Below are 24788 nucleotides of genomic sequence, written 5' to 3'. Positions count from 1 at the left end.
TTTCGGCCGATACAGGCCGATACGGCCGATACGGACCGAGTCGGCCCGATTTCGGCCGCGTCGGCGCCGATTTCGGCCGCGTCGGCGCCAACTTTGGCCGCGTCGGCCCGAGTCGGGATCCGCCACGTGGCGCGACGCGGGACGGACGCGCGGTCTGCGGCGTCCCTCCCGCGTCGCCGCGTCGGACGCGGGTGCGCGGGCCTGGGAGCCGCATCCGTGCATCCCAGCTGGTAAATCAATCATCTTTCTAATCTTTTCTTTTAATTTTTTTTTTCCATTTTTAAAATTTTAATTTTTTACCCTTTATTTCACTTTGGCTTTTCCACTTGTACTCTTAATTCATACACTATATTGAATTGGAATTTCAACTCTAACACTGTGAATTCTTTTGCATTTTCTTTTTTTTGTTTTGGGGATTTCACGCCATTGATTATGCTTAATTTGGATTAATATCACTATCTTTAAATTTAAAATCAAAATTTTGATCAGACCCATTACCATTAGTGGATTGATTAGTTGTTAAACTCTCCATTATTGTTATGGATGCTGTGCAATTTGGCTTTTGTAAAAAGCAAATGTATCAAATCCTTCGCCAATGTAAGTAGCACACTATAAATTTACTTTCTTTTTATTCGTTTGGGTGTTTTTTTTTTTAAAAAAAAAATTGATTTAGTTAGTTTCTTTATGTGATTGGTGGTGTTCTTGGTTGTTATAATTTAAATTTTTGTTATTCATTTCAGTCGAAGAGAATTCAATGATTTTCGGCCCTTGTATTACTGCAAACGATGCCTTGCGGGCAAGGTTTCAATCTCAATTCTTCTTGGTTCTTACTTCTATGATTTATGGATTGCTACAAAGTTAAGCTGTGCTGTTTCATATCTTGTCATTATAACTTCATCGTCAATATTGCATGCATCATTGTATTAGCTAACTATTTTGAGTATATTTGGATGAGCTTTGCTGTTTGTGTATTTGTTGAAAGTACCATAGGAAAGGAGCGGGAAATGGGGTTTCTTTTTGGTGTGGGCTTGCGAAAATAAGCTCCAAAATAAAACTTAGGTTCTATTTGGTAACCGTTTTTGTTTTTTATTTTCAAAAACTTGGTTTTGGGAATATAAAGAAAAAACAATTTTCCTATACTTTTGAAATAAAAAACATGTTTGGTTAATTGAAACTAAAAAGATAGTTTTTTTAAGGAAAAAAAAAAGAAAATACTAAAATATGTTGTTACTAGGATTTGATGCTAACTCATTAAATGAGACGGATTCATTAAATTAAATGCATTTTTCGTTGACTTTTAAAAATTAAAAACTGAAAATAATCTTTTACATATTTTCAGTTTTCTTCACAAATTAAGTTTTGAGAACAATTTTTGTTTTTTGTTCATTTTGGGTTTCCAAACAAGGTTTTTAGTCTCAAAAAAAGAAAATTGTTTTTGAAAATAGAAAATAAGGGAAAAAACAGTTACCAAACATACCCATACATTTTTTTGCGTTTGCGAAATACACTAGTGTAATTTATTCTCAGTTGTTAGGGATGCCATCTGGGCAAGGTTTCAATTAATCTCGTTTTTCTTAGTTCTTACTCCTATGATTATGGATTTCTATAGAGTTACTTGGTGGTGTTTTCTTGTCATTATAACCTCATTTTCATAAATTGTACATTATTGTATTATTGACTATTTAGTCTAATCTATCAACACTTGTTATAAGTAACATAGATAATTATAAAAGTGGTTGAAGGAACTATAGTTATTGGAATTTCTTAGAGAACATTTTTCTCTGTTCTAGATGAGAAGAGAATTTAACGTGCATATATATCTAAGATTATAATAAAATTTCATGTTGAAAAGTTGGGTATATTTCTAAATATTAAGGGCTTTTTTTGTTGTCCCATGAGTTTCAAATGACACCATCCATAATTTTTTAATAATAGGATCTTGCCTAGGTTAGTGTTCCAGGTCTGTCGAGTGGGTGTTTGAGGGTTTGTGTTGGTCTTTAGGGTTACTTAGGGTTTTGGGTAGCGCTAGTGTTGTATGGGAGTTGGGGTTTGGAAATGGACTTAAGGAATGATGAGGGATTGGAAACAATTCAGGAATAAGTGACTGCTTCAAGGAAGCGCTGATAAAAGAGAGAATAAGAGAGTGAGAGAAACTTTTAGAGAGAAAGGAGCAGAAAAGGCATAAGCTTGTTGATTATGTCCTTCATCACTTTACAAGAGACTTCTATACATTGGTATGTTTAATTCTTTTTTTTTTTTTTTTCTTGATAGGTAATGAAAAAAATTTATTTATAAAGAAGCCAACCCGAGTACATTGGAGATGTACTGTGGCAGCAAAAATCAAGAACCAAAATTACAATGATCAAGTAAAATAAGAATGGAAAAACAAGAAAAATGCGATAGAGCCACACTCCGAGCAAGGTGGGTATGTTAGAAAAAAGACTTAATCTCTAGTGAGGACCATTCACATCCCTCAAAACATCTGGCATTCCTTTCACTCCAAATACACCACATCAAATAATGCGGCACGACGAGCCTTCAAAAGCTTATATTGCGATGACACCCAAACTTATCTTGCCAAGACTCAAACAACTCAATTACCTTATGAGGCATAACCCAGTGAATTCCAAACAAACAAAACACCAAAGACCACAACTCAAATGCTATGGGGCAATAAAGAAGAAGATGATCCACTGACTCCCCACACCTCTTACACATATAACACTAATCAAGAATAATAATACGCCTTTAGTGAAGGTTATCCGTTGTAAGAATCTTACCTAAGGAAACAGACCATGAGAAAAAGCTACCCTTGGAGGAACCTTTGATTGCCACACCATTCTCCAAGGGAAAGAGGTAAGAGTAGGAGGGTCGAAAGAAAGACAAAATCCTATAACCTCAAAACTTCTACTCCTAGCTAGCTTCCAACAAACCTTGTTAGGGCCAACCCCCCGCACAGTTGAAGAGTAGACAAAGTCCATAAATAGATCAAAAGATTCTTGCTCCCAATCCTGAGGTGAACAATGAAAGGTGCTGGAATGTGATGGATGTGCCTAGCCTAACTAATTTTATCCAACTAATTAAGCAAGTGCTGAATGTAACTGACTCTTTAGCTAACTACGAGACATGTGCTTTTATCCAAGCATGTGTTACAATTGCAAAAATTCATGCCTGGTCAGTAAAGCCTTCCTTACTTGCATGGTTAGTTACTAGAGATTCCCACAAAATTTGGTAGTCATTGGATGCACGTGCACCATCACGGATTGGCACTTCAGGAATGCCAAGAACCAAGTTAGACTCCCTATCGCACGACTGAACTGCCAATTAGGGCACACTGTTTCCCAATCAGCAATTTAGCTTTGGTGGCTGATTCTGCTTCCTTTTGGCTCCTAAAAACATCTAATATGAACCCATGACCACACTTCAAACCATTTATAGTGATACTTGTTATGCTTGAGTTACCTCACTTGTGTTGTTGCATTTGTTTGTTTGAGAATTTCCTAGAGAATGTTTGTCTCAGTTTCAGATGAGTTGAGAATTCAACATGTATTTCTTGGATTATAATATGATTCCATGCTGAAACATAACAGTGTTTTTATATATAATAAGGGCCTGTTTGGTTGTCCCATGAGTTTCAAATGACATTCTCCATAACTTTATAACACCTAACACAAACCCATGACCTCACTCCAAACCATTTATAGTGATAGTTGCGATTCTTGAGTTACCTCTTTTATGTTATTTGTTTGTTTGAGCCTTTAGCAGATATGAATGGAGCCATATATTTCCAGGGGACAACCAAACAGGCCCTAAGTATTTTTTAGTTGTAGGAAAGAGATCTCAAAAAGAGAACTAGTAAATTTAGAATTTGCTTCAACTGTCAGCCACTGTTTGGAGAAGGAATTGGTGACATGATGTCTCTGATGTGGCTGAACATATTGCTCAGTGTAGTACGGCTGAAAGGAATTCATTTGTCTGGCACCCAGTTACATTGTCAATTTGCAACAGCCCTACAGATTTTTTCACACCCACAAACCTTTACCCTCTTTTATGATTTTAGGATAATTACCACTGTAAATAACTTGTTACATTATATAATTTTTTTTGCATTTGTTGGCTGTATAGGCAAATCTTTGCTAAGTAGGTACAAGATACTGCTTCTGCAACTGGAGTCAGCAATTATCCATATGAACAGGTAATTCATAGAGTTTTTTCCCCTCTCTCCATAGATAGCAGTGATGCTTATTTTTATACATTTCATACAAGATATTGACATCATTGCGACATACAGTGATACTTCTGGTGCTATTTGAATTAGTGGGGTGAAAATGAGGGACCTATCTGCTTTCTGGGTCTGGGAAAACCCTATGGATGTTCACCGTGACCAGTCTATGAGTTCTCAGGTACTCCAATTTGATTTTAACATTGATTCTTTTTTCAAATAGCAATAATGTGTGAAAGTACTTAATCTTAATTCTTACCAAAGCTGAGATAGTTTTGAATAATTATGAGAACCATATAGATTATATATAGAACTTCATCTTGAACCGATTTTTTTTTCCTTGAATTAATAACTCCTTTGTTTAGTATAAGTGGCTGACATCACCAATTGAATTATTATCTCTTAGTTATAGACACTGACACCATTTTCTTGTCTATTCCTTACTTTCAGACAGTGGAAGATTCATTTCAATCTGGGATAAGATCTGGAGAGAATGCCGAGCATTCTAGCAATGGGCATCAAGATGGTAGAATCCCCCATATCCTTACAACTCATCAATGAACCTAGTGAAGTTCATGCGGCAGGTGAACTACTAAATGCTTCTATTAGTGATCTCAAATATGTTTTGTGCGATTTCAATTTTGTAACAGTTCCTAGCCCTTCAGATACCATGGCAGGAAAGGAAGGATCTCCAATCCGCACAACTAATTTGACAAGATGAAGAAACTGACAACCAGATGGCAGCAGCAGCAATTGAACAATCTAAAAGCCTTGACACCACAGTCGAGAGAAAGTACAGTATATGGAGGTGATATTTTGATCACCCACATTCAAATTCATTCCTCAAACTTATGCAGGACCAGATGATAATGGCCAAAGCTTGTGCAAGCATTGCCAAGTCTAAGAATTAAAGTGAGCTTTAAAGTGCTCTTAGGGTGCACTTCAAAGCAAGTCAAAAGTGCTATTGGAGAATCGCATTCTGATGCTGCTTTTTGTCCGCTGTCCTGGTTACCAGGCATACTTGCTCGCTCTTGGTTTCATGCAGTTTTTTTCACTGTTCCTATTCCAGTGCCCTTGATCAAGCAAAAGCAATGGATCACATTCTCTCTATAGCAAAAGACAAATTGTACGACTGCGACATAGTTGCATGGTCGTTTAGAGCCATGGTTCAGTTGAAGAGAATGTAACTGCACTGAAGAAAAAGACTGCTCTCTTGATTCAGCTAGCTGCTAAAACAGCCCCTAAACGATTGCAATGTCAACCCTCCTATGAAGGCAACAATCCAAGTTGAGAACATTGATGATTTCAACTGGCTGAATTCCTCATCCTGTTCTGTTCTACGCCAACTTGAATCTGCAAGAACTAAAGAATATTAGTTTAAAGTAAACCATCCTACTACCATATCTGCTGGGGAGGACAATCTTAAATACAGGAACCCAAAATATTTGTCCATGTTGAATCATCAAAGGTTCTACCTTCCTGAAGTTTACCCAAAGCTGGACAAGAATCTGATGATATTGTAGTTCAGAAGGATCTCACGCCTCTTTGGTCCATTGATCTGCAAGGTTTGGTAAATGGGGCAGTGGAGAAATGCAAGGAAAGCTTCCATAGTTTTGATAAGAATCTCAACTTCTCTAATCTAAAGATCTCTGAGAATTTTGATCCAAATGCTTGTGGTTGGGCATTTGGCATGAATATTTTTGACTTGAAGGAGTGGAAAAAGCGAAATATAACTGGAATGTATCATCATTGGCAAGATATGGTAAGTGTCACGCCCCAAACCCAAAAGGGTCCAAAGCATGAGAAACACAACCCAAAGGTACCTATAAATTTTTCCTTTTTGACAATTCAATCCAAATGATTCATACCAAGTACCAATATCAAGAATTTTATTAAAATTTCATTTAAAAATACTCCCAAAATAAGTCAGAATCTGCAGATGGTGCCTAGCATAGCTAGTTTGAGTGGAGACCAAGGCTTTATGGAAAATTAATTACTTGATGTTGTGAATGCTTGTTCTGTATTAAATTAAACCAGAGTTCTTGGTTTTCTAAACCAGAACAGAGCTCCCCCTCTCCCCCAAACACAAACACACACCGATGCATTATTTGGAGTCTGGTTAGATGTTTCACTAATTTTCTTTTTGATATTACATTCAATTTATTGGTGCAGTCAGAGGTCAATTTCTTAGGAAGGCTCTCCCATCCTAACCTTGTCAAGCTGTTAGGCTACTGCTGGGAGGACAAAGAGTTACTCCTCATTTATGAATTCATGCAAAAAGGCAGCCTAGAAAACCATCTGTTTGGAAGTAAGAGCTTAAAACATAATTGAATTCTATTACTGTCCATATGTGCAGGGAATGTGATTCACATATAAAAGTTCATTTAGTTCACCATACACTACATCTTTTATGTATGCAGAGGGGTCAGCTGTTCAGCCACTTCCATGGGAAATATGGCTTAAGATTGCAATTGGAGCAGCTCAGGGCCTGGCTTTTTTGCACACATCTGATAGCAAGTTATTTATAGAGATTTTAAGGCCTCCAATATACTGCTGGATGGGGTAAATTTCTATTGAAAAGTGAATAACTATCAAACTACAAGAGATACACTAAGGAATGATATATTGCTACTGTCCCTAGCCCATTGATCATTATATCATCTTTTCATCTTGTTCACACTTCCAACCTTTATGCACACCCATTTTCCCTTTGTGAACCTACCTCTCACAATTGATCCACTTCGTCATGGAATTAAAAAGTTTAAAATTCCTTGGTCACAAAAAGAATCTCTCATAAATAAACTTTGAACTTGTCTAACTTTTGGTTTTATTGCAGTCCTATACTGCCAAGATATCAGACTTTGGCTTGGCAAAGTTGGGTCCATCAGCTAGTCAATCACATGTGACAAGTAATGGGCACATATGGTTATGCTGCTCCGGAGTACGTTGACATAGGTATTATTTCTGCCAAAACTTTTGGACTTTTGGTGCTCTCAAGGTCAAATGAGGGTGAGGCTTAAGCTTGACCTAAAATTTGGCAAAGTACAGCTACTTAATCCTGAATGTTTTAAAAGCTGTGCCATGACAATATGTTATGCTGATTATGCAGGGCATCTGTATGTCAAGAGCGATGTGTATGGTTTTGGTGTTGTTTTAGTTAAGATACTAACAGGTTTACGGGCACTTGATACAAATCGTCCAAGTGGGAAACATAATCTGGTGGATTGGGTCAAACCATATCTATCAGAAAGAAGAAAGTTGAAACAAATCATGGACTCCCGGTTGGAGGGAAAATATCCATCCAAGGCTGTATTCCATATATCTCAGCTTGCTCTAAGTGTCTTGCAGCTGAACCTAAGCACCGTCCATCAATGAAAGACATTTTAGAGAAATTGGAACGGTTCGAAGCTGCCAATGAAAGACCTAGGGAACCTAGAAATCATGCTAGTCATCCTATGGTTCATTGACAAGGCCAGCAGCCATTGCACCGTTGCACCATCGTTCTCCACTTCATCCAAGACTGGATGGAAGTCCAGCCTACCAAAATTCCTCCCGAGTAAGGTGACTTTGATATGTCTGCTACATACAAGCATAATTCTTCACTTGTATGCTGATTGTTACTCATGAAAAACAACAACTCCCACTTTATTTTTTAATTTTGATTAATGTGATCTTTTGTAAGTTACAATGAGTATTATTATTTTACTGGTGACTTGTATGTACTGAATGAGTATTTAGCAGAGGGACTGTAATTATCTAGAAGGTCTGGTGAGTTGTGCTTAAGGATGTGTTACAAAGTTATTAGTTTTGTTCCCAATGCCTGCATATTATATATTGGGAGAATTCTTTCTTCTCAAGTTTCTCATTCTAGTGAGTTTTTACATTTTCTAGCTTGTAATTATTAAAGTAGTGAAGAAAAGAAACTTGATTAGCATCATCTTATCAGTCGTGTGAAAAATATAATTGTATGGTTATATAATCTTTTTATACAATCATGTGGAGGATTGAGGAGCTGTGTTGTGCTTGTGGATCCTTTTGGTTCTGGTGATGATTCATTTTTGTCAAAGAGACATCAAGACCTCGTTCTTTCTGAGTGCATGCCATGCATCTGTATTTCGAGTTGATAGATTAGTAAAACCCATCTGATCTCACTGCTCCTACTTTTAAATTGAAGAGCATCATAGAGGAGTCTTATTTAATGGCTTCTTATATTGGATAGAGGTGTGTTTCTTATATGATATCAGCAATAGAATGGGCTAAACAATTCAAATAACCCAATACATGGAATGCAGGCATAGCCTTGAAATTGAGATTGCATTTGGATTTGAGGATTTTTTTTAAAAAAAAAGTTGCTACTATAATTCAACAGAACATAAAATATTTGAGTTTAAGATTTATTTTTCAATCAAAAGCACTTGTGATATTATGGATTTAAAATGCCATTATACACCTACATATTTTAAATTTGTATATTTATATGATATCTAAAGCTTAAGTGTGTCACTTATTGTTGCAACACTCTTGTTAAGTCACATTTGCGTAGCATTTAGGTATATTTTAGTCCACTTTAGTCCATTCTGTCCAGTTTAGTCTCTTTGGTTTTTCTCCATTTATATAAAACAATATTATAATTATATAATTTAAATCTTTTTATTAAATCACATTTTTCATATATATATATATATACACATATTACTATATATTGTTATTGAATACAAAATACATTATATGTTCTACTACAAAAAACTTATAAAAATAGAAATTATTTTTAACTAGTACACGCACTATTTTATTTACAATCTTACATTATATTTTTATATAAAATAATTTTATTACATTTTTTTTCACACGCATCATATGGGTTTGCGACTAGTATTTACTATTTATAAAGCTTGTATCCATCCAAAAAGTTCATTAATAAAAAAATAATTTTTAAAAAAAAAAAAAAAACCCCTTCATACTCTATACAAGTTACTTAAACTACAAATTGAAATCCAAAATTTTCTCTTAAACACCTCTATCCAAATGAATTATAAAAGAACTAAGAGTGAGCTTAATAACATTATTATTAGTTCCAACAAACATGTCTATTGGTAAAAGTGAACTTGGAAAAATGAGGAAGAGAGGATGCATCTATTGATCCTTATTCTTTAACTACATTGCTCCTCAACTCTTAGCTCTTCACATTGTAAATAAACAACTTGTGGCAATGTAGTATCATGATTTCTACTGGACAGGACTTGTCACTTTGGTATATTGCAAGAGGTAAAAAATCATCACTGATAAACTCTTCAAAAATTTTTGATCCAAATAGGTCTAACCCAATCCCTCAAGAGCCAAAAATCAAATTCATCTCTAGAAGCTTGAGTAGCATAACAAAGAACTCCATTGAAAGCTAATAACTGGCAATTGAACATTTCCATGTAGCATATGTTGGGTTTGCATGGCAACTCGATTCCTTCCCTAAGCTTCACACTTGATATGTCTATTGCTGTTATATCTTTATCACTTTCTTCAATACTTTCTACTATTCAATTCAAAGCCCCATTAAAGACAATATCAAAACAAGTTATGGAATAACTAGGAAAGATTACTTGTAAAGAACAGCTCAATTGCCTCCAAGTAGCATTTTCATTTACTTCATCATCATTACTATCCATAACACATATATGACACTCAAACATATTCTTAGGCAAATTGCCTTGCACTTCTGGAAGGACACATCATATACTAGTGAATAGTAGCTCTTTGAACTCATTAGTCATTTAACCAGGGCTACTATTATAGACATGGATATCATTGCCTAATATAGATTTGGGAAGTATTAGCCCATCATAGGCATCTTCAATATCAACAATTGTGCAGCAAGAGTGTTGTAATATTTTACTGTCAAATTGCCATTATTTACATTAAAAGCAAAGTATTCAGACCTTGAATTTTATTTTCAATGATGAATACCCACTTAGATATTTGTATATCATTAAATTATGGACCTTGACAAAGTTTGAATCACAAATCATTCTAAACCAACTTTTGCAAACCCTTTGGATAAGGCTTTCATCTAATGGTCTTACTAATATTTCAAAGACAACATCTTGATCCAAACAACAATATGTGAGAATTTGATTCCTTTTCCATGCTCAGCTCCACCACTAAAGTTTTCTTAAAAACTACAAATTGGGCACACATTAAAAAATTTGCATTACAAAAAAAAAAAAAAGAAGAAGAAGAAGAAGAAGAAGAAGAGTTTAGTGCGTCCATAAAAACACATTGCCAAATAAACTTTATTCTTTCTTCCCTATGATTGGATCATAAAAACCATTTATTTATAGGAATTTTTTAAATAATATATTATTTGAATATATAGATTGTATACCTGTAGTTATTTTTGTAACAATTACGATAATTACATAATAGTTTTCACAATTTCACTCTCAGGAGATAGCACAATTGATTGAAGATCATGTATTATGAAATAGAAGTCATTACTTTGAATCTCTCGTTCCCCATTCCCCTTGCCAAAAACTTATTAATCAAAAAATATATATAAAAAAGATTGGTTCACATATCATTGTCTTGGAAAAATAAAATAATTAATTGGATATGCGTTGACCCTATATAATTATAATGACATCAAATTCTTTCCATTTACAAAGTATTAATATCTCATGTTAAAATTAGTGTTTTATGTGATGTGATGTGGAGTTGATTTTCTCCTAGAAAACATGACCCTAAAAGTGTACAATATGATGAACCTTTTTTTGGTTTTTATATAAACGATAGCAATGTGATGAACTTGTATAGCCTAATACCGATTTACAAAGATCAAACTTATTCATGATTCATGGTATGGTGGTAGCAAAGACTAAAGAGTATTAAGCATTTCATTATTCTTTATGACTAAATATAACATGAATCGTAAAAAGTCCTATAGTTCAACTATAAATTTCTGAGTTCATATTTTTCCTCTCAACTATTCTTATGTGACTTGACACTTGACAGTCTCAATAGATAGAATACCAATTGGATAACCAAACAAACCAAATCCAATACATAACTAGTTTACTTATAGAGAAATAATAAATGAAGTTTAATTACAAACCACCAACAACTTTTTCATAAGAAACAAAAGATATACCTCCTTCCTTTGCTTTGTATTCTTTTATAGATAGACTCCATGTGTACATACATGTTTCTAGGAGAGGCATTGTATGGGAAAGAAATCATATGGATCTAACAATAAGTTAGTAACACACCTCAAACAATTTGGATTTAAGAGTACGTGAATTATATTGTTCAATCCTTAGTATTTATACAGAGATGCAAGTTTTATGTCAAAAATATATCATTATTCCTCAATGGGTGCTTACTAACCTAATCTTTTGGTCCCTCTACTCTCGTAGTTGACGAAAAGCTTGGCAATGATGCACGTGCTAATGCTATCATAATTAAACATTTTGCCTTAAATAATTTGTGCATTACATCACCTCTTGATGAAGTTATTCATGGAAAATACTAATCTATTATCAAATTTTACTACAAAAATTTTACAAATTGACATGACAATCAATGTAAATAATGTCACATCAATAATATAATATATTAATTATTTTTATAGAAAAATTACAATTTAAACTCTATAATACACGTATCAGAGTAATGTGAAGTGTTTTTGTTTGCAAGAATTTCTATTCAGAAAACGTGGAGAAGGTAAATAGGTGGGGAGTTTTTTAAGCTATTGAGTATTTTTTGGGTTGAAGGGTTTTTTTTTTTTTTTTTTTAAATTTTATAAAGGGGTGGGAAGGTATTTCAATGTAGAAGTAGGAATTTATTTAGGAGAGACTTTTTACTCTGTAGGTTTGTTTTTATTATTTTTGTCAATTCACTATTTTAACCCAATTTCTTTTGTTTTAGGTTAATTAAATTAGATGTATTTTTGATAGTAAAAAAGGCAAAAAAAAAAAAAAAAAATTAGGGGTGTGATGAGTGTTAACCATTTGTGGTGAAATAATTTTATGCAATGTGAGTAGTTTTTTTTTTTTTTTTTATTTATTTATTGGAACCGTTGGTATTTTTTTTTTTTAATAGGAGCCGTGGGTGGGTAGCCTTTCTTTCTTATTTTTAGTTAGAAATGTGGGGTAGTGGGGCTAGGAAGTGGGAAGTGTGAGGATAGTAGGAAAATTTTAGTTGATTTACCACCTTAACCTTATTTCTTTTTTAAAAAAAATAAGAATAGTTTAATTAAATTAGAGATATTTTTTACAATAAAAAAAAAGTAATAACTGATTTTCTGAATCATTTTAATATAGTGCCCGTTTGGTTTCAGCTGAAACCTGCGTTCACATTTTGCGTTTTTTGTTTTTTTGATTTTTTTTTTCCTTGCACATGAACATGTAATTTTACTTTGTAGGAGAAAAAAATACTGTTCATATACTGTTTACGCACTGTTCATGGGTCTCACAACGCTATTCACACATTTAAAATTTATTTTGCTAGTGTTTTCAGTTTTCAATTTTCAGTTTTAGAGACAATAAGTTCAATCCAAACGGACCCATATACACAAAGATAGACATATATAAATATAACATCATGAGACCGTTCACAATATTTTCATAACAAATCATAGGTGGTTAATTGTTATTATACTAAGATTAATTTTTTGCCCCAACAATAATAACTAGTAACAACCTACCACTTAAAATTTGTTTTAAAAATATTGTGGACATATCATTTTTCTAACATTATATCATTTTTGATTTCACGAAATAAAATAAAATAAATAAAAAAATAAAACCTTTTGTGAAAGTAGGACCTAACTCTTCCGGTCTTCACGCCATATGCTAGCTATTCACGCTACTTTAGAAAACTTGCAAAAGACAGAAAAAAGAGGAAGAGAAAGAACTTGGAAAGTGGAAACCAAAAGAAAGAAGAAGAGAGAAATCCAAAAACAGAGACAACCGGTTTTTGCTGCTTTGCTGTTTGAGTTTTGGCCGGCGCAAGTGTATTACCTCAATTCGGTTTGTGTGTTGCAACAATGGCTCCTTCCTTTGCTCCATCCTCATCAACCCCAAAATTGACAAATGAATATGAGGTTTTCGTTAGTTTTCGCGGGGCAGATAACCGCACAGGATTTACCAGCCATCTCTTTGCCGCTTTAGACCGCAAAACGATTCATGCCTATAAAGATGACATAAACCTTCCTAGAGGGGAAAAGATTGGGCCTGAGTTGTTCAAGGCAATTGAGACATCAAGGATTGCAGTTGTAGTGTTCTCAAAAAAGTATGCTACTTCAGATTGGTGCTTGGATGAGTTGGTGAAGATCATGGAATGCAAAAGGGTATTCAATCAAAGGGTTCTCCCTGTTTTCTACCATGTGTCTCAACCAGAGGTGCTAGAACAGAAGGGGAATTTTGCCGAGCTCCGAAATGGCCCTGAAGACAAGATGAACGGTTGGAGAGCTGCACTGACGGAGGCCGCAAACTTGGAAGGCTTGCATTTGGAACCAAAACGGTAAATATTATATCTACATTTGATTTTTTTTTTTTTTAATTAAGAAAAAAAAAAAAACTCTTGTTTATGTTCCAAATAAACTAGTTGGTAGCTTGGTATTTTTATGACATTCGAACTTCAAATTTCTCTCTTGAATATACTATTAGAATACTTTTTCCTAAATTTCCTTTTTGTAAAAGTATGGAACAAAAAAACAAATGGGTAGAGATTGGCAAATCTCACTAGAAAACTCTTGTTCAATCGTTGGGTTTGGGTTTTTTTGGGTTTTGGGGGAAGAGATCCGCAACTAACTCCCCGGAGTAGTCAGGTCAAGCGGCGGTTGGCTCGGGTTTGGTCGGTTTTTCGGGTGGGTTGGATACCCCTAGTTTCATATACAAACATAATAATAAAAAATTCCCAATGCAAGAATTTATAGTTTTATATACAAACAAAATCATAACAAATACCTATTAATAACTATCGTATTTCATATTTAGACATGATTACTTACTAGTTTTGTTACTTTTGTACAATTTTAAGTACAAATACATTATTAACGATTATCATTCTATATATATATATATATATATATATATATATATATTTTTTTTTTTTAATTACCAATTTTTTTTTTTTCTTTTTTGAGGAAACTTACCAAATTGATAAAATGGCATCACAGGATGAGTTTCTCTCTAGATTAGGTGTTGTTAGCACCAAACCATAGGCTTCTGTAGAACCAATGTTCCTCCTTAGTGGGTGCTCGGGTGGGAATTGTTTCTCTTCATGTGGTATTGTAGGAAGGAGAAGGCTTTGCCTAATTATGTATAAGTTGGGGTGTGGTGTGTTGGTATAAAGATATTGGCAGCAAGGTAGTGATGGATGATTTTGAGCAAGAATGGTCTCTTGTTGTAGCAGAAGATGGACAGATTGCAAAGAGAAGAGCGGCGTTGCGTGAAGGCTCATAAAAATATTGGAGATTTATGTGTGATGATTGGTTAATTTCTAGTCCTATAGGCATCCTTGAATTGCCTAAAGCTGGAATAGCCATGGGCTTAGGACCCACGTACAGTTCACGAGCTCACAAGGATATATAATAGTGAGAAACAAAGATCCCTTGAGTGTGTTCTTGATGGTGAGGAGGTCAAACGACTTATGTTGAAAGAGTTCAGTGTAGGGTGCAATATGCAAACATGTCCATGTAGAGACAGAGGTGGTAGCTTGGCTCCTTTTCTGGAAAAATGAATTCAATCTCTCGATAAGAAGCATTACTCAGAATCACATGGACATAGTGGTAAACTCGGGAGTTGATAACGCTTAGCGTTCCACTAGATTTTATGGAGTCCCTAAAACTACCAGCTAAGAAAATCCTAGGCGTTGCTCTTAACCTCGGCCAACAATAAATCCCTCATGGGTTTGAATCGGAGATTTTAACGAAATTACAATGGTAGGGGGACAAGCAAGGGTGGATATGGATTGATTGGAAAGATTACTAGAATAGTTTCCAGACATTCTAGAGTGGTGTGGATTCAGAGACTTAGGTATGTAGGGCTGCCTTTTATCTGATGTAACAATAGATTGGATGATCATAGAGTATGGGTCTGTTTGGATAGAGGGGTTGCGATTGGGGACGGGGTGCTCTGGTTTCTATCGGTACAAGTTCACCACTTAGATAACACGTACTGCTTCTAATCACAAATTGTTGTGAATGTGTTTGGATGATGAGAATGCTCGGTTCTATAGTAGTTGATTTCCTTTTCAATTCAAAGCCAATATTTTTTAGTTTTATGTTTTTACTATTTATACTGTAAGCATCCATATTTTCATACTGATATTATAATCTTGAAAATTTTTTTTTTTTTTAATTTCTAATTTATCAAGATTTTTCTATAATTTGATATTATCAAATTTTAAAACAAACATATTACCTTTGTATGTATATTAAATATATTGAATATTTAATTAATTGGGTTTTCATAATATATTAAGAAATTGTAAAACTATAATCAAATCATTTTTTTTTTTTAAATAGTTATTATCTATAGCTGTTACTTTGAATTAGTTCGTTCATTGCCATGGAAATACTGTTAATCAATTAAATTTCAATGAATAACCAATAAGATTTTTGCATTTCATGGCTCATTTCCTCTTATTGTATGATCTGTTGGTTCACTAACTAGTATTCTTTAAAAAATATAACTGTGGTTACACTTCCAATTGCAGGCCAGAGTCAGAGTTTATAGAGGAAATTGTTGAGAACATTTTGAAAAAACTAAATGAGGAATCATCTACTGCTCCATCCCTTCGTCAGAATGATGCTCCCATTCCGCACAATGATGCTTCATCTGGTCAAAATACCACTATTAATGCTATTGCTGACTGGACTCCTTTTTTTTTTTTTTTAAATTTTTTTTCGTGGGTACGCGGTTGTTTACTTCGTGTGCCGTAAGACTTTTTTTCCCGTGCAAAGAATTATTCAATTCCCTGTCAGGTTGGTAGGAGTCAGTGGTCCCGTTTTCAAGCTGAGTTGTTGGTCTTCAACTGGTACAAACAAGTCGAATCGTCCCTTCACCGCTATTTCCAAGTAAGGATTGCAAGTGCAAATCTTCGCTGGCTTTCATTATCTTTCTTTTTGTCTTTCCGTGGGTCCAACGTTGTAATCTTCTCTTATCTTTTTTTCTTCTTCTGTTTTTAGTCTTTTCCATTCCGCGTTTATCGCCATTGCTCACTGTCATCTTCTTTTTGCTAAATCTTGATTTTCGTTCTATTTACCAAATTTCTCCTTCTTTTCCTTCGCTTCCTGAAACATTCTCTGTCTGCATTACTCTGTTTTTTCATCTGTCCTTTTGTGTCACCTTGATCCGTGTTTACATTAACCGGGTTTTTTTTTTTTTTTTTTGGCTATTGCTATTGTTCCTAATTCAGAGGGGGCCAGTGCAACAGCAAATAGCGATTCTCTCTTTGATTAGCTCAAGAAAGATAGGTTCATGGAAAAGGCGAGCAGGGGATCACAATTGGTTAGCCTGATATTTGTTAAAAGAACTTGTAATTCTTGAGTATGATTGCATAATTGGTGTTTGGTTAGAGAGGAATTGTCCTCTTAATTGGTATCTTTAGTAGATGTTTAAAAAAATAGCTCATTTGCTGGAGTGAGTGCTTGGTATTCTAATTAATCATTTAAACAAAGTTAAAACCAGCTCTCTCTACAAAATTAGCAAGTTGGGCATCTATTGCAGCAAGAAGGAGATCTGGATTATTCAACTTAATTTTGTTGTCAACAAAAATATTGAATAAATTAAAGGGAAAAAAACAGTAGTAGCTAGGTCATATTCTGTGTTCACAATAATAAATATTATCATTTCAATATTTGAAATCTAGGATTCAACTTGTAGGTGAAATTTGTTTTCATATGTGGGATGGTATATTCACAAACAAGCCTGAAAATCCCATTTTTAAAGAACTTGGTCTGAGCCTAGCTACAAATTTGTTGGAACTTAGCTAAATCCTATTGCCTGTTGCCGGTAATTAATCCTATAAATTTGTAACCGGTAAGACTATTGTTAGTGACTTACCATGCAACGCACATAAGTCATCTCTAAATCGGGGAAAAGGGGTATGAGAAAGAAGAAGAAAGTTACCTGTTATCTTCGTAACCTATAAATCTAATGGATCTCCAAAAACTAGAGGGGTGACCTAAAAATAATTATTAAAAAAAAAAAAAAAAAAAAAAAAAAAACCTAAGGGCAACAATAGAAAGTTAGGATTAAAAAAAAAAAAAAAAAAAAAAAATCAAACTACAAACCAAATTGCTTTTAAGTTTTTAGACTCAAAGTTGAGCTCAAACTAACTTACAATCCCAATTTTCAAAACTAGATCCAATCAATGAATCATTCTATATATATTTAAAATTGAAGCGTGTTGCTACGCTTCTGTTAAGTCACATAAACGTCATGTCATCATTTATTTTCTTTCTTTCTTTTTTATTTTTTGATTTACCTATTGATATTTATTGAGCCTCTCCTTAAATTCAGGTGTTACTCTATCTCCAATTCTATCGTGGGTTTCTCAATTAACCTAGACTTTTCACATGCTGCTATTAATGGAATTCTGACAGTCATCAATATATAACAACCTCCTCACTTGTCATATTTTTTTTTCTTTATAAAAATTCAATTGTTCTCTCCACAAATTGATTGGTATGGCCTTCAATGGGATAATTTCTTGAGTGTTTTCCCATTTTTTCAGTCATGACTCAAGTCTGTCTGCCAAAACCCAATCAAATTAGTGCAAGAGACAAAGCTTGCAGACGAAACTGAAGCACGTGAAAGGCAAACATTAGTAGCCTAGGTCCAAGGTGTATGAATTCAAATTGAGTTTTGTTATTTGTATTATTCTTATTCTATACTACCATCTAAGGGACATGCCCTGTTTAGGATCCTCATTTTTTTTTTGTTCAAAAATGCTCCTACACCCCTATGTTTAAATACAAACAAAATAGGTATTAAAAATTAGAGATATGGGTCCTAAAAAAGCAATAAAAATTATAAATATTCATAAGAATGCCATAAAATTCAAGTTACAATAATATAGACATTATACTTATATTTAGATTAATGTAACATTAATTTCACATGTGTTTCATGGAATGGTGATGTACATTTTTTTTAATATTCTTGAATATGTTCAAATTAGTCGACCGATTATGGAATATTTTTTAAAAATCCTTTTAATAACATATTCTCCATTTATATAAAACAATATTATAATTATATAATTTAAATCTATTTATTAAATTACGTTAATGTATACACGCACACAAACACACGTTATTACTATATATTGTTATTGAATACAAAATACATTATATGTTCTATTACATAAAACTTACAAAAATAGAAATTATTTTTAAATAACACATGCACTATTTAATTTACAGATTTACATTATATTTTTATATAAAATAATTATATTACATTTTTCCACACGCATCACATGAGTTTGCAACTAGTATTTACTATTTCTAAAAAAATAATTAAAAAAAAAACCTCCATACTCTATAAAAGTTACTTAAACTACAAATTGAAATCCAAAATTTTCTCTTAAACGCATCTATCCAAATGAATCATAAAAGAACTAAGAGCGAGTTTAATAACATTATTTTTAGTTCCAACAAACATGTCTATTGATAAAAGTGAACTTGGAAAAATGAGGAAGAGAGGATGCATCTATTGATCCTTATTCTTATAAGTTTAACCACATTGCTCCTCAACTCTTGGCTCTTCTCATTGTATATAAACAACTTGTTAAGTGCGAGCTTAATAACATTATTTTTAGTTCCAACAAACATGTCTATTGATAAAAGTGAACTTGGAAAAATGAGGAAGAGAGGATGCATCTATTGATCCTTATTCTTTTAAGTTTAACTACATTGCTCCTCAACTCTTCGTTCTTCACATTGTATATAAACAACTTGTGGCAGTGTACCGAGGACGGACCCGGGGGGCCCGGCCGGCCCTCCCTAGTTCCAATTTTTTTTTTTAGTAATTCTCTATTTTATTTTTGCATTCCGCCCCTTCTCTCCAATCAGTCTAGTTAGCCTAACTCAAATAGCAACTCTCCAACCCAAAAACTTAACAAAAACAATAAAAATATTTACAATGGTGATTGTATTTTAACAAAAAAACTATTTTACCACCAAAGAACAAAAAAATCATGTATTATTTGAAACTACAATAAATTGGTATAAATACCAGTTGTTAGGGTACTTTTTTTTTTACACCTAATTTTATTTGAGTACCACCTATTTATTTTCAAGCACCACTAATAAATTATTGGGTTTTCTGAAATATTTTTTGCTCTATTATTAAGTTAATCACAAATGTTTCATATCTCATTATCTAAATTGGGTTATGATAGAAGATATCACAAAAAGAGCCCAAAAACTCATATTTTATCCAATTTTATTATCATTATCTAACTAAGCCCAAAAACCGGCCCCATGAACCCAATAAACACATCATATTCTATTTAATGCCCAAGAATACTTTTGCTTAGCAATATTTGAATAGCGAATGATTCAAATCCATTACAAAACATTTTTAACAATGGAATTCAAATCCATAATCAAAGCCTGTTAGTTTTTAGACCCCTTAAAATACAATTGGATTAACCTAGGTAATTAGCCAAGTTGTTACTTAGTCCAAATTCCAAATCTAGGTTATCACAATCAAACAATCATATCATGCAAAGCAACGGAAAAATAAATAACACAACGATATGATAACCTAGGAAAACCAAACCGGTAAAAAACCTGGGGAGAATTTAACCTAGCTATCCTCAAGGTAAAAAGCAAATCCACTAGAAAGAATCGAAATTCATACAATAAAACTTACAAGCCCCCACGCTCGACTTCTTATTGCTACCCACCAGTAGAACTTACTGACACGACAACGTGCAAGCTCCGAATCCACGGACTCCTTCTTTCTTTGGCCTTTGCAGAACACAAACACCCACGTTTGTGACTTTGAGATCCCACTCAAAGGTTTAACAACACAAACTCTCCTGTTTGTGACTCCGAGACCACCCTTGAAGGTTTAGATCATCAACACCGGTAGAAGACATAAGAGAGCTTTTGGGTACAAAATCCTAGATCCACAAAAGAGGCACAAGATGCACTCTAATCTCTCTAAAAAACTCTCAAAACCTCACCTAGGGTTAGCTTATAATGTTCTTTAAATACTGGAAAAAAGGGCTCACGATTTGGGCTTCAAACGAATAAGTTATGACCTTTTTACGTTAGTTTGATTTTGCTGAAATTTTGGATCAATCGAATCTATCTTTCGATCAATCGAACCAACCAACTTGTAACTCATTTGTTTTTATCCCAAACTTGATTTTTTTGTCTTGGGCTTCAATGTAGACCATTCTAAACTAATGAGACTTAGTTTTTGTCATGTTTTGTCATGGTTTGCCAACATTAAAAACTCAAAACTTAACAAAGCCCATGGTTAAAACCCATGACAATTTATTTATCCAAAACCCAATTCACATTAACAATATCAAAGCCCAATTCTCATTGGCAATATCAAGACCCAGTTCTTGCGGGTAATATTTAAATCTCAATTTTCATTGGCAACATCAAAGCCCAATTCTCATTGGCAATATCAAAACCCAATTCTCGCTATCAATATTTAAAGCCCAATTTTCACTAGCAACATCAAAGCCCAATTTTCATTAGCAATATCAAAGTCCAATTCTCATTGGTAACATCAAAACTCAATTCTCAATGGCAATATCAAAAATTCAACTTACGTTGGCACTATTAAAAGCTCAAACTAACTACTTGGCACTATTCTATCAAAAGCTCAAGGTTATTAATACTTGGCAAAATACTATATCATAATTATTTCACTTAAAAGTCCAATAATGAACAATACTTTAGATTCTTAAACATATTACTGTAATATTACAAGCTCATGGAATTTATGAACTATTTATTCTCAAAACTCATGGCAATCATCTTATAAAAGCTCATAGAAAGTTATGATTATTAGACCCATGATATTTATTTATTTTAGATTATAAACTCATGTTCACTATCTATCTTACATCACAACATTCATTACCAAAACCAATGGTAATTATTTATCTTACATGTCCATTATGATTATCTATAGAGAAACTTATGAGAACATCACATTATTCTATTATAGTGATTGTTACCATATTTATTTAAAACTAATGGTAAATATTATTCTCAAGAACAATATTGGAGGTCATTATTTAAAAAAGTCCCAAAGAAAATATCATTTACAAAGTAATCCATAGTAAAAATTATGAGAAACTATATAAGTTGTTATTTAAAGCCCATGGGAGTTAATACCCAAAATCTATCACAAATATTTATTAAAGCTCATGGATTCATTTTATTTCTACTAACAACTAAAGCCCATGAGGAGTAAAAAACCTATGGAAAAGCATGTCTTTAATGCCCATTTTGTAGGCCCAAAAATCTCATGAAGTAGGGAACAAGCCCAAGCAAAGAAAGGGCCATGTGGCCCAACTAAAAGTGCTGAAATGGAGCAAAGTTCCAGCCCAAAAAGGTCCCTAGCAAGAAGCTTGAAAGTGGGCAACCAGCCCTTGTTCATCCCTAACCAAAAAACAACCAAAGACGCCCACAAGAGAACCAAGCCTTTAAGGATGAACTAGGGGCTATCCCATCAGTTTTTTGCCACCCTCTACCTGACATGAATAGTGCCCGAGGGCTGTCATATCAGCTGAAATCTGAAGGATGATGGAACTCCATCATCTTCCTCAAGACTGTACCTCCAGCAGAAGTAGAGCTGAAACCAAGTAATCCAAACCTCAACAAATTGATACTATAAATGTTAAAAACGATCAAGACATGATTCATGTGCCAAGCTCATGAATCCTAAAGGGGAAAATTTAGGAACATGTGGTTTGAAAGGTATAAAGGAATCTCCAGCAGAACCCTTTGAAGTGGACTTAGAGTTTGATATCTGGCTTGGGGTGTTGAATCTTGCTTCTTGGGGGACCAAATCTCAGTTGCAGCATTAGGATTCGTTCCTGATACAAGCCTTAATCCCATTGATTAGGCTCAGTTCCAGAAATCCTGGCATTTAATGCAAAGCACACTAAAATCCCATCATTACCTAAAGAGGCAAGGCAGCCCCTAAAGTAAATTTCCTACTTCTGACCCAGAATCCCAAGAAGATTAATCTTGATTCACTACCTCTGAGTAGTCCTACGTTTTTGGATTCTTGTTAATTAATGCTTCTCTAAAGTACCATTATAAAAAGATGAACACTCTAGCCTACTGGTAGATAACTACCCTCTCTTAAACTCTTGGTTTGTTTACTACTTGGCTCGTGGTTTAGCTTTCCTCAAGCTCACCACTCATCATCTTTAGCCTACACTCATTTAATCTCAGATACTCTTTTCCCCCTTTCACACAATCACAGCCCATAAATATCTCTCAGCTAGTCATAAACAGACCACCACTCATAAAAAGCCTTAACCTCAATGTTAATCCTATTCCACTCACTCAAAATAGCCCACATTACCATTCATGCCTTATGCGCACACACTCACCAAAATCTTAGTTAAATACTTGCTGCACTGAGCTGGGATCTCTCTCTCCCTTCATTCCATCCTATTTTTTCTCTTTTATGTGTAACTATTGAGCCTTTAATCATTGTTTATTATTATTATGATGAAGGTCATAATGTTCTGGATATTATGGAAGTTTTCTCTTGTGTTGACTTAATAATAATAAGGAAAACAAATGATTTTTACCATGTAAACACACTTATTAATTTGGAATTACCCTATCGCTGGAGATAATACCGTACCACTAGAAGACTGATTTGAACTATGATGCTGTAAAATGACTAATAATATAACAAACTAACAACAGTAATGTGTTTATTGTACTTTATTGTTGTCTTCTTGTTAGGGTGCAGCCTCTATCTCTTGCTTGGGCGGACTTACACAACACCGAAAGCCTTTGGGCTTTATTTCAAGGGCCCATCATCAAGTTTTGGCTTGGCTACCTGTTGAGGGGAAAATTTTGATGTTCCCAAATAGGATATGGGGTAACCAAACCGAAACTCGACAATGGGCCCTTGAATAAAGCCCAAAGGCTATCAGTGTGGTGTAAGTCCACCAAAGCAAGAGATAGAGGCTGCATCCTAACAATAAGACAACAATAAAGCCCAATAAACACGTTAATATTGTTAGTTTGTTATATTTTTAGTCTTTTTACAGCATCATAGTTCAAATTAGTCCTTTAGCGGTATGGTATTATCTCCAGCAGTAGGGGTGAAATTATACTTAGAGTTCAGCAGTCAATGATTAAATAAATTTAGGAAAGTGTTCACTCCTAGGGGTCCTTGTGTGTCTTGGTTAGGGGAATTTATAGTACTTTCAGCCATCATCACATCAATGTGAAGGAAAAATTCAATTGTTACAAATACATTATATTCTTCATAATAATAATAATAAACAATGATTAAAGGCTCTATAGTTACAAATAAAAAAGGAAAAATAGGATGGAATGAAGGGAGAGAAAGATCCCCAGCTCAGTGCAGCAAGTATTAAACTACGATTTTGGTGAGTGTATAATTATAAGGCATGAATGAGGTGAATGTGGGCTATTTTGATTGAGTGAGATGGGATTAACACTGATATTGAAGCTTTTTGTGAGTAATGGGCTGTTTGTGCCTAGTTGGAGGACATTTTTGAGCTGTGGTTATGTAGAGGGGTGAGAAGAATATCTAGGATTTGATGAGTGTAGGCTGAAGATGATGAGTGGTGAGCTTATGGAAAGCTAAACCATGAGCAAAGTAGAAAAACAAACCAAGAGTTTCAGAGTGAGTGGTTGTCCTGGTCAGTTATGGGACTTTTATGGAGTAGAAAGGTGTAAGCAAGGTAGTGAATGTTGGTGTTATGGTGACTATAGGCTGAGAAATGTTGTGAGTAAGCTCAAGAGAGCTTGTGGAAGCTTAAAGAAAGCAACTAGAGATTGAATTTCTGCAAAGTGTAGTCAATGACAGAAATTTTTAGAGAGGCTTCCCCTACTAAAGAGTTGTGCATGATTGCATGCAAGTTTTAACTTCTTCTCTCACCTGAATTCAACTAACACCAAACTGCAATGCTTTGGCTTTTATGCAATTCACTAAAAAAGTCGCCCTACATTAAATGCTTCTAAAAAACAAATACATGGTTGTTGTGTTTTTTTTTTTTTTTTTTTTTTTTTTTTTGACCACGTTAGAAATTAGTGCAGAGAAAAGTCGGTAATTAAAAGAAGAAAAATGCAATGTAGAGAGTTGTGAGGAAAAAAAAAAAAAGGATTTAGCATGTGTAAATTTGTAGTGGTTAGCGCGAGCTTGTGTGACCACCAGCTCCACGCTCTTCTCGGCATCGGCAAACCCCTCGTTGTACCACTTATTCTCGCATGCTTCAAGGGCCGCCCGCAGATCAGCAACCTCTTCAGATAGAGCGAAGTTTAGGCTTGCTGCTTCGGCTAACTTCGTCTCTATCTCATTCTGCTGCACTGCCA

At 34.2% G+C, this 24788-nt stretch overlaps 2 protein-coding genes and 1 pseudogene across 3 annotated transcripts in view; all 3 read left to right on the top strand.

Moving 5' to 3' along the window:
• The window catches only part of LOC126705563 (pentatricopeptide repeat-containing protein At2g17210-like), a 71150-nt gene that overhangs the window by 19513 nt on the left and 26849 nt on the right, over positions 1-24788 (top strand). The gene's annotated exons all lie outside the window — the stretch shown is intronic.
• On the top strand, positions 234-8005 carry LOC126705269 (probable galacturonosyltransferase 3; annotated as a pseudogene).
• On the top strand, positions 13084-16861 carry LOC126705568 (disease resistance protein RPV1-like). Of its 2 annotated transcripts, XR_007648315.1 has the most exons (3): positions 13084-13732; positions 15932-16292; positions 16634-16861. XR_007648315.1 is itself a non-coding variant. In XM_050404629.1 (2 exons), exons 1-2 carry the CDS (start codon positions 13257-13259, stop codon positions 16155-16157), a joined length of 702 nt encoding a protein of 233 aa, XP_050260586.1. In that variant the 5' UTR covers positions 13084-13256; the 3' UTR covers positions 16158-16861. The 2 variants fall into 2 exon arrangements, 1 of the variants encoding a protein (XP_050260586.1); XM_050404629.1 differs by having other exon boundaries at positions 15932-16861.

Source organism: Quercus robur, chromosome 11 (genome assembly GCF_932294415.1).
Source record: "Quercus robur chromosome 11, dhQueRobu3.1, whole genome shotgun sequence".
Taxonomy (NCBI): domain Eukaryota; kingdom Viridiplantae; phylum Streptophyta; class Magnoliopsida; order Fagales; family Fagaceae; genus Quercus; species Quercus robur.
The sequence above is the reverse complement of the archived record's forward strand: the minus strand, read 5'-3'. Positions and strand labels throughout refer to the sequence as shown.

Coding starts and splice junctions, on each gene's coding strand:
- LOC126705568 (XM_050404629.1), top strand. CDS start 13,257: ATGGCTCCTTCCTTTGCTCCATCCTCATCAACCCCAAAATTGACAAAT. Junction 13,733..15,931: donor TTGCATTTGGAACCAAAACG/GTAAATATTATA, acceptor TTCCAATTGCAG/GCCAGAGTCAGAGTTTATAG.